The sequence below is a fragment of the Stegastes partitus genome, unplaced genomic scaffold, assembly GCF_000690725.1.
Source record: "Stegastes partitus isolate 25-593 unplaced genomic scaffold, Stegastes_partitus-1.0.2 Scaffold2492, whole genome shotgun sequence".
Taxonomy (NCBI): Eukaryota; Metazoa; Chordata; class Actinopteri; family Pomacentridae; genus Stegastes; species Stegastes partitus.
In genome coordinates, this window is record NW_007580223.1 from 27723 (window position 1) to 42020 (window position 14298).

At 50.3% G+C, this 14298-nt stretch overlaps 2 protein-coding genes across 4 annotated transcripts in view; both read right to left on the minus strand.

Moving 5' to 3' along the window:
- Positions 1–2164, minus strand: part of capn1b (calpain 1, (mu/I) large subunit b) — an 11891-nt gene extending 9727 nt beyond the window's left edge. For 2 of the 3 annotated variants that reach the window (XR_521189.1, XM_008305383.1), the window contains exons 1-3: positions 2079–2143; positions 637–877; positions 372–441 (exon numbers count right to left, since the gene is read on the minus strand). Coding sequence is in view for 2 of the 3 variants with exons in the window: in XM_008305383.1 (XP_008303605.1) it covers positions 372–441; positions 637–876 (310 nt within the window). In the remaining variant the exon portion in view is untranslated. Of the gene's footprint in view, positions 1–371; positions 442–636; positions 878–2078 lie in introns of all 3 variants that reach the window. The other variant, XM_008305384.1, reaches the window with a different exon arrangement.
- Positions 2165–3178: 1014 nt separating this feature from the next.
- The window catches only part of LOC103375176 (calpain-2 catalytic subunit-like), a 14371-nt gene continuing 3251 nt past the window's right edge, over positions 3179–14298 (minus strand). Inside the window, exons 3-21 of the mRNA XM_008305382.1 lie at positions 11549–11667; positions 10493–10626; positions 10061–10229; positions 9901–9984; positions 9740–9825; positions 9234–9299; positions 8993–9153; positions 8330–8499; positions 7785–7796; positions 7327–7538; positions 7198–7234; positions 6968–7033; positions 6812–6869; positions 6665–6729; positions 6178–6246; positions 6020–6098; positions 4025–4141; positions 3398–3456; positions 3179–3315 (exon numbers count right to left, since the gene is read on the minus strand). Coding sequence (XP_008303604.1) covers positions 3292–3315; positions 3398–3456; positions 4025–4141; positions 6020–6098; positions 6178–6246; positions 6665–6729; positions 6812–6869; positions 6968–7033; positions 7198–7234; positions 7327–7538; positions 7785–7796; positions 8330–8499; positions 8993–9153; positions 9234–9299; positions 9740–9825; positions 9901–9984; positions 10061–10229; positions 10493–10626; positions 11549–11667 — 1787 coding nt within the window. The 3' untranslated portion in view covers positions 3179–3291. The remainder of the gene's footprint in view (positions 3316–3397; positions 3457–4024; positions 4142–6019; positions 6099–6177; positions 6247–6664; positions 6730–6811; positions 6870–6967; positions 7034–7197; positions 7235–7326; positions 7539–7784; positions 7797–8329; positions 8500–8992; positions 9154–9233; positions 9300–9739; positions 9826–9900; positions 9985–10060; positions 10230–10492; positions 10627–11548; positions 11668–14298) is intronic.

The following is a 14298-nucleotide window of genomic DNA, read 5'->3' on the forward strand; positions in this document are numbered from 1 at the left end:
TCATGATCCCTGTGGAACCCGACAGAGTCTGAACAGTTTCATCAGAACAATGAGGTGAAGCTGCAGCGTCCAGATGTTCAGACTGATGGAGACCAACAGGACCAGTGATGGAGCTGAAGGTCCATCTGCTGAACACTGACTGGAGGAGGAGAACCCTGGCTGGAGGAGGAGAACCCTGATGGAACCACAAAGCGTCTTTTTGTTGGTAAACGCTTGTTTAAAAAGAGCCAAACTAAACGGACCATGAGTGTGAGTGCTGCTGATCCTGACAGCGTGGATGGAAACATCCCCCAGCTGTTTACAATTAGCTGGTCTCCATAGCAACAGTTGTCAGGTTCCCCACAGACTGCGAGGAAGGTCACATGACCTACCCAGTGCTCCCTGGCAGATGTCCGTCCTGGTGGCTCCGCCCACGATGAACTGAGGGTCCGCTGTCAGCTCCTGGAACAGCCAATCAGACACATTTATAATTAATGAGATTAATATTTAGAATTGATCGTTTTCATGTTTATAATTCATGATAAAAAGAATAAAGTCACTGAGCGTCTCAACACATGGTCTCATCCTGTTTCAGCCAATCACAGGCCTGGGATTCAGCGCCGGCGTCTGGATGGAGGACTAAGTTCTGGTTCTCACCGTTGGTCTCTTCCACTCCACGCCTCTGGTTTTGGCGGTGAAGGGTCCAAGTTCTTTGAAGCCCAGTGAGGCAGGTTCTGCAGGGAACATTGGGTCCTGGAACAGGGACCCGTTCTGCAGACACTCCTCCTTCAAGACCTGGAAGTCCTGGTTCAGGGACCGTACGGCCTGCTGGACCGAGCCCAGACCGCCAGCTCGGGTCCAGGTCTGCGGGATCCGCGCTGCCACGCCTCCATACATCCTGAAGCACACAACAGACAGAGTCAACGTGCCAGCTGATGCTAGAACCAGGTTCTGATCCAGACTGCTGAATCGGGTCTTGGTTCCAGTAAACTGTAAGTTCAGAGAGAAAAACAGACTCTGTGTGTTCAGCTGTCAGCAGAACCGAGGACTGGCGCCGAGTCCAGGATCTGAAATGTGCCGACACACACAGAACACATGCAGCACAATGAGCTGAGTCATCGCCTGGAGCCGCAGCAGACCACTGGTCTGACTGGGCAGACTGGTCTGACTGGGCAGACTGGTCTGACTGGACTCTGACTGGACTATAACTGGTCTGACTGGCCTCTGACTGGACTATAACTGGTCTGACTGGACTCTGACTGGACTATAACTGGTCTGACTGGCCTCTGACTGGACTATAACTGGTCTGACTGGTCTTACTGGTTTTACTGGGAGCGCCAGCAGACACATGGATCGTCGCTGATGGTTTTTATTGAGCAGCTTTTTAAACTGAGTCTAAATCAATGAAATATTAAAGTGGACTCTGCAGGCAGAAGCCCAGCAGCACCGCACCAGAGTCCGAGTCCGAGTCCGAGTCCAGGGAACACTCGCTGTTCTCGGGAGACTTGATCCGCTCACAGTGAACCAACTTGGATTCATTTAACGAGGAAAAGTCGAACTTGTTAAAGAACCAGCTGAAGCTCTGGCACCATCTACCTTTAACACCTGAGTTCACCTGCTGCTTGTTCTGACCAGTGAAACCAGTCAGAGACCAGTTACACCAGTTAAACCAGTCAGAGACCAGTGAAACCAGTCAGAACAGCAGCTGATCAGAGATCCGGACTTTCTCTCCTTGTGGAGGCTGAAACACGAACTTTCTAATCACCCCTCTGGCTCCTGGGTCGAACCGAACCTCTGTGTCCTGCTCCGGTTCTGTAACTTTCATCTGAGTGACTCGGAAACAAAACGTTCAAGCTGACAGACGTTCTGCTGCAGATTCAGAACATCTGGACCCTGAAGCAGCAGGTGACCGAACCAGACCTGAAGCACAACCAGCCGTCAGAACCCCTGAACCCGCGGAGCAGCGGCCGCCGCTGATTGGTCGACAAACACGATGATGTAATCAGAGTTTCTGCTGAATCAACGTGAAATCAGCTGATCGGAGCGAAGGCAGAACACAGAGACCGGCTCGGCCCGGTTCGGCTCGGCCGCAGACTCACCTGCAGTGTGCGTTCTCCGGGTCTCGGTTGTCTGGTTGTGGATGCGGTCTGATGCCGGTTCTGGATGCTGCTGAGGATCTTTTGCTGCAGCACCGAGCCCCGCCCGGCGGGAGGGGCGGGGCTTCCTAGCGTCACCGCCGGGGCGGGGCTACAGAGCAGTCACGTGATCAAACACTTAAAGATTTAAACTGAACAATATTCATGTGAGGAGGGAGGAGAGGAGCAGCAGAAGGACTCAGAGACCAAAGGTTCTGTTCGTTCAGACCAAAGGTTCTGTTCAGACCAAAGGTTCTGTTCCTGAGTTTCAGCCTTTAAATAGTTTTATTGTCATCAAAGCTTCTCACCAGCGAGTTGAGCTGAAGTTCTACAAACAGAAGATGGAGAGCAGCAGGACTGCAGGTGGCGCTCTTCTCTGATGTTTCATGGACCTGATGCTGCTCATGAGGAGAAGCAGCTGCTGAAACGACTCTGAGCAGCTGAAATGTTCTGAATGCAGGAAACTGAAGGTTTGATTTTAGAAGTTCAAAGTTCATCAGTTCAACATCACAACGCCGTTACCATGGTAACCATGGTAACGGCGTTGTGATGTTGCCGTGGTGACCCTGACTGCGGCGACATCACCTCCACGTGACCTCTGTTCTCGTCCTCGTTCAGGTCGTTCACGGTTCAAACCCGACCCATGTGACGATGTGTTCTGAGAACCGTCTTGTTTGGGCTCGGTTGAAGGTTCAGCCGAAGCTCCTGATTGGACGAAGGCTGCTCGACTGGGACGGAACCGAAGAGATGAACCCTCAGAGTCCTGCAGCTGATTCCACTGTGAACACCGTTAAAGCTGAAACAGCAGAACTTTGTCATCTGGTTCTGTCCCGCTGTTCACTGCGTTCTGCTGTGGAACCTGATCAGAACCGACCCACTGCTCGCGGCAGAAGGCCACAGGTTCATGTTTCTGCAGCAGAACTGGTGTGGGACGGACAGCGCCACCTACTGGACGGCTGGGAATATGAAATGAGTTCAACATCAGAAGCGGTTCTGACTCGTGAACCGAGTCAGTAATTAACCTGTAGTTAGTGGGAGGCCCAGACATGAATCAGACACTCGAGTGCAGGTCGTTGTGGGACTTTATTGACTCTACATGTGGTCAGTGAGGCGGTGCTCAGAGCAAACAGGTGAGAAGCTGGAATACTGCGAGCGGCGGGAAGGCGGAGGCTCCGGATCAGATCATGGCGAAGTTCAGCCACTGCAGGAGACAGACGGTTAGTGAGCAGCTGGCCGAGCAGCAGCCGGCCGACGTTCAGGTGCTTCAGGTGCTTCACACTCACCTGGTTGAAGTCGAGCTCGATGGAGCCGCTGTCGTGGGCGTCCACCTTCTTAAAGATTCCTGCACAGAATTTCCACAGATTCAACTGAATTCATTTCATTTCTGATTCATCTGCAACAAGCCAGAGCTGGAAAGTAACTGATTACATTTACTGGAGTAGTCGTTCTGCGCTGTGCAGCTAAAGATATGCTGAAGCAGACACAAAATGTCTCAGAAGTGCCACAAAATATCAGTAACACTGCATCAAAACGACCGAAATGTACAAACAACACGACAATATTCAAAAAAGCAAATAACATAAAACTTCTCATAAATATCAAAAAATATAAAGAAAAATATCAATAAAGTTCCCTAAAAAATTAAATGCAAAAAAAAATATGCTGAGGACAAAAAATTAGGAGGAAAATGTTCAAAAACATATTCGTACAATAACGACAATAAACTCTTAGAAATGCTAAAGAAAATAAATCAACCAGAAGTTTTAATAAATGCATTTTGAAAAATATACTGAAAAAAACCTTAAAAATCTAAATAAAATGTCCCAAAATATCCAGAATGTGTGTTTTGAGTATTTTTACTCGGCTGTTGTGGTACTTTTACTCTTTGTGTGTGCGGCCGAGTCACTCACTGAACATCATCTCCAGCCTCATCAGGCAGCCCACGAAGTTATCAAAGTCGATCGTCATGTCAGGCTCCGAGTATCGAGCCACCAGCAGCTGGTAGATGGTGTTGTTCAGGGTGAAACCTGGAGGGATAGCAGCTAGCGTTAGCCAATGAGGAGCTAACACAGCTAACAACCAGCAATACGCTAACTTTAGCCACTGAGGAGCTAACGCAGCTATCAGTCAGGTTTACAGTAGCTAACAGCAGTCAGAAATATGTGAATGTTAGCTAATAGGAGGCTAACAGAGCTAATAACCATCAGCATGCTCATGATGGCACTGATGTACACACGTCAGGAAACGTCTGTTGTACGTCCAAAGCATGAAACAAAATATTTTTAGTGAATCACTGTGTGAAAATGTCTTCAGACTGATCAACGTTAGCTTGTTGTGGCCCCACGATGCTAAAGCGAACAGACTGCTAGCACTACTGACTCAGTCACTACTCCGACTTCATTTGCTGTGTTGAGCTGAGAGTCCGACACAGTTCACCCACAGTCACACTAATAGTTTCCGTCTGTTTGTTTTCTGCTTCGATCTGACAAACCAACAGACATTCATGTGTATTAATATGTGAGTTTAGCATCAGAGTGACAAAGCATGTCGACCAATCAGGTAATAACATAATGAATCGTACAGAAACGTCACTGTGCTGTTTGTCTGTGCATTCTGTGGTTCTTGAAGACGTTCCACCTCCATCCAAGAGGATTCCTCAGGTCTGACGGTGGGATGCTAACGATTAATTGCTGCTAATGATTTAAAAACATGAACTGATGAAAGACGTGCGTGCCAGTAAACGTATCATAGACCAGCTGCAGTACCTGGTTGTTCCACCAGGTGGAGCCTCTCACTGTTTAACCCTGTAGAGACCAGAGGAGGCGTCTACAGACTACAGCTCATGGTGGCAGCAGAGAGCATTGTGGGAGTTTAGCAGCACCGGGACCAGTGTGCCGTATTTCATGCATTTTAATCATTTGTTGGTTGCTGATTGCTAATGTGGTCGTTTATCAGCATCACCAGCTTCAGGTCATTATCGTGGCCTTCAGCCCTCCTGGTTCACGAGTCATTCGTGACTCCGGGTTACACTGGAGCAGCCATGTTTAACCCTGAGCTCGCTCCCCAGGTAGCCTGAGTCACACCTGGAGTCATGTGACCTGGAGGTGAGCGTAAACACCTGCAGGCGCCTCCTGGACGAAGGTGGAACAAAAAGAGAATTCCAGCTGAGGACGCGCTCTGTGTGTGTAGCTTCTGATGCTAACATGCTAACGAACACGGCAGGACGTACCGTCTCATCAGTTTACTGACAGCAGCAGCAGAAACACAACGTTAGTACTGAGACAGAAACACAAGAAACGCTGCAGGACGAGAAGAAGAGGAGATGTTAGAGTTTCATTCACTGTTGAACAGCAGAGAGAAGATCAGAGGGTTCAGCGTTCAAACCAGACGTCAGAGCTGAAGACTGGCAGCAGCATCTGGTGACGTCTCCAGTGTCTGGGACATTCTGTCTCATGTAACCAAGACAACACCAGAATAATAAAGATATGATGATGATGATTATTATTATTTTTATTATTATTATTTTTACTGAAAGCTTTTCTTTAAATAGAAAAAATCACCAAAACCACCGTTCATCAGCCAGAAGCTGTAAAAACAAAAAGCTTTGTTGATTTTCCGTCTGTCCTGATATCTCACCAGCATCACTTCATTCTACGTGTCTCATTGAAAAACCTTTAAAAGTAAAGTGTTTGGGAAACCAGGTTCTTTAAGAACCTCCCAGACAGAGGAGCCGCAGAGCTGCAGCAGCAGAAGTGAAAACAAGAGAAGCAGGAATCAGACAGAAAGCCTGTTGGACCGGCGCCGGCGTCCGACCCAAACCTCGATCCAGTTAAAGGTTTCCAGCTTCAGAATCAGGCAGAACACGAATAAAGTCAGACGTAGGAATCAGAAGAATCCAGACTGACCTGCGTCCTTGAAGGCGACTCTCATCTCTGGAGTGCTCATAGTGCCCGAGTTGTCCAAGTCATTCTTCTTATAGATGGACTGCACACAGGAGAACGCTCACATTTACAGACAGCCCTCAAACTCACCGAACCAGCTATAGACAGAACCAGAGACCTACCAGGTATCTCTGCACCTTCTTCCACAGCGTCGCGAACTCTCCGAGGCCGAGCTTCCCGTTGCCGCTGTCCTGCTGCAGGTTAAAGATCATGCAGCTGCTCAGGTGTGCAGAGGTCATGTGACCTCAGGTTGTTTTTGTAAAATGAATATTCAAAGAAAACTTTTTAATGACTGATGGAGGATCAGACCATGAACCCATTGACTCAGTGTTTCGTGGTGACTGAGCAGATCTGTGAAACCTTTGGAGTGATTCAATAAAACAGACAACATGCGTCCAAGTGGAGCAAGTTTACGTTTCTCTGGACGCCGTCACCTTAAAGCTTGTGTTCATATTTAAAATGAAGAAGAAAGAATTTAAAACTTCCTCAGAATAACTTCTTATTTTCTGAGGAACCAACTGAGGAACCTGCTCCTGCGTCCTGATCACAGAGCAAACCTGAAACCCTTCAGCTCTGACCGCTGAGCTGCTCTGTTCCAGTAAAGGATGCGTCCATGAGGTTCACCATGGTCCTGCAGGTCTCCATGCTGAAGCCGTCCGTCTTGATGTCGGTTCCTGAACAGAAGAACACAGAAGAACTCAGAACCCGACCTGCTGCTGCTGCTGCTGGGTTTAACCTGTTGAAGCTTCAGCTCACGTTTGGCCACGATCTTGTTCATGATGGTCTTCAGCTCCGCTGCAGAGATCTCCATGTCCTGAAACACAGCAGCAGCCAATCAGACGCAGGCACACCTGAACATCACCACACAGGATATGATGTCACTGCGGCTGTGACATCATAGAGGAAACTCACGTCTCCGGCCAGTTTGGAGAAAAGGCCTCTGAATCCTGCGTCCACCTCTTCTTCTGACACCATCTCCTGCAGTCACCAGAAACAGACGGAACAGGTTTGGAGACGTTACTGAACCTTCCCAGAACAGGTGAACCCTGTCCAGAACGAGCCAGTGACTCTAACGGGCTCCTCTGTCCAATCAGGACACAGTCTGTCGTCATGTGATCAGACACACATCAGGTGTTACTCACGTCATCGAGCTCGGCGTTGACCGGGTCGTCACAGGGCCTGACAGGAGCGGGACAGAAAACATTGTCAGGTTCTCAGGAGAACAGCTTCATGACATGGACTCAACGGTGCCGGTCGGATTCGGGCCTTACTGGGTCTCGGACTGTTTCTCGGAGAACACGCGGATGCAGAAGTCCCCGTTGAGGTGCGGCTCGAAGGTGGACGGGACGATCAGGTACTCGCCGGGCGGCAGCTTGAAGCGGCTGCTCACCTCACGCAGGTTGATGAAGGTTTCGGACCTGGCCGTCTGAGCGTGAGTCAGGAAGAAGTTCTTGTCCAGGTGCACCTCCCTCTGGCCCTGGAACTGCAGGGCGACAGCCAATCAGGACAGCTCTTAGTGACACAGCCGGCCAATCAGCAGACAAGAAAATACTGAGAAGGTGTCAACAATGAAGAAGCCTAAAAAAACTCAAATGTGTCCAAATTGACTGAAACTTGTCCAACGTGTTAAAGCACTGATCGCTCTCAGCAGCGCCACCCGGAGGACGGACTGCTCTCCGCCGTGTCCAGGGCCTCGGAGGTTCTGCTGTGGGTTCTGACTGAGTCTCACCTGTTTTGGAACCTGAAATCAAAAGAAGAGAAGAAGGAAAGGAGTGAGGACACCAACCCTCAGAACCAGAAGAAGACAGAAATCACTGAAAGACACGACTGATGATCAAAGAATCAGTTTCGTCCTTCTACTGATGAGCAGAGCAGACAGGGAACATCTGGACACATGGAGATAGCTCAACATCTGCAGCACGAGGAGACGGAACGACCAAAAACAGACAAAACCACACAAATGAAACACAGAATAAGAAATCTGAGACTCAAACGACAACACGAGGCTGTAAATCTGTAAAACGTTGAACTTCTCCGGTGGAGCCTCCATGTTGGAGGCGTTCCTGGTCTTCAACAGTTTTACAAAGTAAAGAATCAAAGAAACGTCTCTTCTCTCTGGTCTCCTGTCCTGCTGACAGCAGACGTCTCTGAGTTCTGTCTCCTCCTTCATGTGGTTCTGGTTCCACAGAGCTGCAGGACTTGATGTTGGAACATGAACCAGTGAAGGAGCAGGAGGTCAGAGGGTTAAAGTCTGAATGTGATCTTAGCTCTGACCTCGTAGATGGCGAACCCGACGGTGTGCATGTCCTCGCCCTGTTTGCGGAGCTTCCTGCGGTTCTTCTGGATCAGACCGACCAGGAAGGTGCAGCCCACCTCTCCATCGTCCGGGTCGTCGTCCTCCTCGTCCAGCCTGATCACGAACTGAGGATTCATCCAGAACGTGTCTGCAGAGAACCAACAGAAACATCTTTACACCTGCAGCCTAACAAACCCTCATAGAACCTTCCCAGAACCTTCCCAGAACCTCCTCCCAAACTGATTCTGGTCCAGTCAGGTGGGTCAGCCCAGTCAGGTTTTCCTTCCTTTCATGTTTCTATTCAGTCCAAACAGTCACTGGACCGGACCTGGAGCTCGACGTAAACAGTCACCATGAAACACGTCTAATGGACCGGAACATTAGAACAACGTATTATTACTGTATCACTGACTCTAGGATGACCCAATCAGCAACATCAGAAGAAGTTCTGGTTCTGTAATCTCACACCGAGTGCCGCTAAGGTAGAAAAGTGTGACGTAAGTGCAGTCCATTTACCATTCACCTCCACGTTCTTCAGACAAACCTGAAACCATCAGCAGAAGGTTGATCTTGGACACAGTTGGATGTTCCAACCAGACAGTAGTACTGCAGTAGTACTGCAGTAGTACTTGTATACTAACAGGGGTGGTTCCTGCAGCCTCCAGCGGTGGATCCTCTCCTCCAGCTGCCGTCGAACTTGCTGACGCTCCAATGTTTGACCGAGTCGTCGTCGATGGCGTCTGGAGTCAAAGTGCAGACCTCGATGCGGGAGTAGTGACGCAGGAACTCGTTGAAGGACATCCTGCAGACGGACAGACAGACGTCACGCCGACACGTCATCGCTTCACCACATCAGGTTTTAGCTGCAGACACCGGTCCTACCAGAACTCTCCGTCCTCGGCGTTGGCATTTGGACATTCTCCCTGAACGGAGTTCCACTCAGACGACCTGCAACAGAACCATGAACTGCTTTAAACTGTGCTGCTGGAACGTTCTCCAGAACTTCTCAGTCTGCTGCCAAACTGTCACGTTCTGTTGTTTCATCTTTACACTGAAGAAGTGTTTTGGAAGCTGTTGGTTCTGGTTTTACAGTCTGTAGATCCGACAGCTTCAACAGAATAACAGCAGCTACTGGACCCAACACGTTCTGTTGAACATCTGGAGCACCTGCTGGACACCCAGAGGACAGAAAACGTGTCGTCCTCTCTGAGTTTAACCGATCCGCGGTGAGTCCGGCCCGGCAGCCTCTCGGCTCAGGTTCCTTCTTCAGGGTTAAACTCAGAGAGAACAAATCACTTCCTGTTTCCTGTCGTCCTGTAACTTCGTTCGGCTCGAAGCTGTCGGCCGTGAAACTGACTGATACGAGGTGCTGGTGTCGGTTCTGTTACCCGTCGCTCCAGGCTCCGGTCCACTCCACCTGCCCCCAGGGGTTCCTCATCCTCACCAGCTTCTCCATCCGGCCTCTGTAGTTCACCTGCAGACAGAACACAGCAGAACCTTTCATTCTGCTGTCGGTTCTCATCAGCTGTCACATCGCGCATCACGTTACCTCCACGGCGCCGGTCAGCGAGTAGGCGTGGCCTTTTACGAGCTTCTGCCGGGTCACGGCCTCGGAGTCGGCGGCGCTCGTGATCTACGACGACACAGAACCGACTCATCAGCTTCACACCAAACCGGACCTCGTTTCCTGAACCCGACTGAACACTCACGTCAATGGAGCAGCCCAGCAGAGCTCCGGCCTCCAGAGCCTTCCTGATGATCTGGAACAGGTTGGGCGGCGGTCGGCTCAGGTCGTAGTTCTCGGCGATGCCTCCGGTGAAGTCCTCGAAGCCCTCGGTGGTGGAGCCGCCGGACAGAGCCTCGTAGCACCCGTTCACCCTGAGCACAGGAGTCAGAGTAAAACCTGGATCTGGTTCTTGGTACCAGCAGCTCTGCTCACTGCTGGACTTTAGGAAAAAGTCAGTGACAGTTTGGAACTCGATAACAATTAAAGCAAACAGGTTAACCTCCGACCTGCAGGTCAGTGACGAACGCCAGCTTAGACCACGTTACGACAAACTCTGTGACTTTATGAGACCAGGAGACCAAACTACCACAGAAACCCTCCGTGGTCCTCTGAGCTGCATTGAGGACGGTCTTACTTGGCGTAGGCCTTCTCCAGCAGGGCGCTCCAGAACTCTCTGCCCTCGGCCGAGTGGACGAACATCAGCTCTCCATCTTTGACGGGCAGCCGGTCGTCGATCACCACGTCCACCCACTCACCGAACTGCCAGAACTACACAGACACAGTCGAGTTTTTGCTTCCACAGTGACAGAAACGTTAACTTTAGTCTCTATGGGGTCATTTCATATAAAATCAACTAAACTGAACAAACCTCCCTCCAGGAATCAGCTCATTCTGGATCTACAAACCTTCATACGATGAACAGTTTTTGCCCCTGATCTGATCCAAGTAATTTAGTATTTCTACCAACACTGGGTCCCAGTCCGACACCATTTTCCTGATTATACACACCTCCAGTACCTGGTTGTTCCACTAGGTGGAGCCTCTCCCTGTTTAGTCCTGTAGAGACCAGTGGAGGTGTCAGTCAGAGCAGAGAGCATTGTGGGAGTTTAGCAGCACGGGGCCATGACAGAGACTCTGAGGAGGTTCAGGACCTCCAAGCAGAGCTGATGTTTCACCTTTATGGAAAAGCAGCCAAAGCAGCAGCTCTCTGCTCCAGCAGCCAGTAAACCTTCTGCTCAGCCTGCGCTGGAGGCTGACGAGCCAAACGAGTTGTGAGCTTGACACGTACAACTAGTTCATTAACTTGTGATTGATGAACCAGAACCACATCCAGGGTACCACTGATTGTTCCTATGACTCTGTGTCATAGACATTAGATTGGTACCACTATGAGACATCCCATAATACTGATGCTAGCAGCTGCTGACAGAGGACATGAACAGAACCAGTTCCAGTGTTCAGACTGAGACACCTGGATGGATGTAGAACTGATCTGGTGTCGGGTTCTACCAGAACCCAGATGTGTTCCTCCTCCTAAATGTCATGTGTCTATCAGCTGTTCTGATGAAGTTCTGAGGCTCATTAAAGTGATCAATCTGGACCCTGCTCTGTGGACCTCTGGAACATTCACAGTGTGAAGGTAGAACTGTGGTCAGGAGATGACGGTTCTGCAGATTAAACTCTTTGTTACCTGGAAGTGGAAGATGCCGGCGTAGTCGTCACCAAAGCCCTGGTCGGTGGGAACTACTCGGGCCATCACATATTCATTCATGGTCAGAGAGGCGATGGCTGCCAACAGCCAGCAATCACCTGGAAACACAGAGCGCTTGATAAAACACTGCCCCCTACAGGCAGCACACTGCATTACAAACGAAAGACAGTGTAGTGCGGTCACAAGGGGGCGCTGTGGGCCACATGGCTGTAATAAAGCTGACGAAACTGGAAACAAAACCACGGAAAACCGTAGAGATGCTCAGGAACAGTTCCAGTCTGCTGAGATGTTTTTCTAACAGCTGGACGCACCAGACTCCCCCTGCAGGTGGATCACTGACTTCCTGTCTGACAGGAGGCAGCACGAGAAGCTGGGAAAACTCAGCTGTGACTCCCGGACCATCAGCACCAGATCCCCTCTGCTCTCCTCCCTGAACACCAACAGCTGCACCTCCAGCCACCAGCCTGTCCATCTCCTGAAGTTCATGGACGGCACCACCCTCACTGGGCTCATCTCTGATGGAGATGAGTCCGCCTGCAGGAGGGAGACAGAGCGGCTGGTGTCCTGGAGCAGGCTGGACAACCTGGAGCTCAGCGCTCTGAAGACAGTGGAGATGGTTGTGGACTTCAGGAGGAGCACAGCCCCACTCCCCCCCAATCCCCCTGAGAGACTGCCCACTGGACCCTGTGGAGGCCTTCTGCTTCCTGAACACCTCCATCACCAGGACCTCAAGTGGGAGCTGAACAACAGCTCTCTCATGAAGAAAGCCCAACAGAGAATGTACTTCCTGCAGCAGCTGAAGAAGTTCAGGCTGCCAATGGAGATGATGGTGCACTTCTACAGCTCCATCATCGAGTCCATCCTCACCTGCTCCACCACCACCTGGTGCGCTGCAGCGACGGCCAAGGACAAGGCCAGACCGCAGCAAACCATCCGCTCAGCTGAGAAGGTGATTGGCTGCAACCTGATTCTCTCCAGGACCTGCACGCCTCCAGAACTCTGAGGCCGAACCCTCCCACCCTGGACACAACCTCCTCCAATCACTCCCCTCTGGCAGGATGCTTCGGTCCATCAGAACCAGAACCTCACGCCACAAGAACAGTTTCTTTCCGTCTGCCACCGGCCTCATGACCGAGGCACAGGGTCCCCTGACGGCTGCTTGATGAACAAACTGAACTGTGTCTGAGAGACAAAGAAATGCTAAAACCTCAAACTGAGCTGTTTGTTTCATGTCGGTTCTGATGAAGAAACAGCAGATAATTAAAACCCAGAACCACGAGCTGACCACAAACATCCAGCAGAGGGCTGAGAGGACGTCTCGCTGCAGCGAATTCCTCGACACACAAAACAAATCTGATGTTACACAACCCAGTGACTCACCCCACAGGCTTTAGCTGTCTCTGTGAGGACCGAGCCTCTGGGCCTCAGAACCAGGACCAGGTCAGAACCAGGTTCACACCAAGGACTTACTGTGAAGCTGCAGCCAGATTTGTTCTGTTTTTCCAAAACAATAAAATGTTTTGGAGCCAAGAATCACCACAGAACCGACAATCAGAGCAGAAACTGATCAAAACATTAAAGTTTAAAAGTAGTTTGGAGCCGCGACCCGATTTCAGCAGAACAATCGTAACAACAGTCAAATAAAAGTTCTGACTCGTCTTTATCCGTCCTTGTTCTGCTGCTTTGTGCATTTGTAATGTAACACAGGGTTCTCAGCTCTGGACCGTAACCATTAAGGATGCAGAGAACCTTCAGGGAACATTCAGAGAACCTTCAGGTAACGTTCAGATAACCTTCGGGAAACGTTCCCTGAAGGTTTTCTGAGTGTTCTTGTAGTCACTGTCTGCAGTTGCAGCGGTTTAGGGAGAGTCCTCACAGAGGCAGGAGGACCAGTGTGTGTTTGAGGGTGTGTCCTGATTGGTCGACAGCTCTCTCTCTCTGATGTTTGTCTCTCGCCCAACAATAGCTGCCAGGCGGCTTCCTGCCTCTCGGCCAATCAGGGCTCAGTGTGGCAGCGCCCTCTAATTACAGCAGATCCTGGTTCAGCTGCTTCACATTATCGTCCAACATGTTGTGAAACCTGAAAACTGAACTGCTCACAGACGGAACCAGAACCAGAACCAGAACCTGAAACAACGACCACCACGTGACGCTTCCTTCTAACGGTGTCGTGTTTCTGGGTTCTCGCTCCGCTGGACTGAACGAGCCAGAACCGGAGCGTTGCTCTGTGTGACCTCTGGACGTGTTCGGACTCACCTGAGCGTCTCCCTGAGAGCAGCTGCTCTACGCTCACCGGACCTTCTGTGACTCCAGAGGTTCTGCTTTCACTCATTAACATGTTCAAACAAACAGGAAGAGACCAGCTGACCGCCTGAGGAACACTGGTCTGATGGTTCTGCAGAAACCACAGTGTGGAACATTCCTGCCTCCACAGCCGCCTCATTAACTGAACACTGAGCTGTTTACTGATCAGCCGACTTGTCTGCACACGAGCAGCAGCTACGAGGCGTTTAAGGACAGTTCCACAGCCTGCAGGCTGCAAAACAACTGCAGAAAAACCCAGTCCTGGCAGCTGGGGGCCGAAAAAACAGTGAAACAACAACAACAGTTGTTTCTTTAGGAGACAGAAACGTTGCCGTGACTCACAGTGACGACTCCAGATGTTTAGAGTCACCGATTTCTGTTTCAACAGCACGTACACCTCAAACACCAAGAAACTCCTGAGCTAG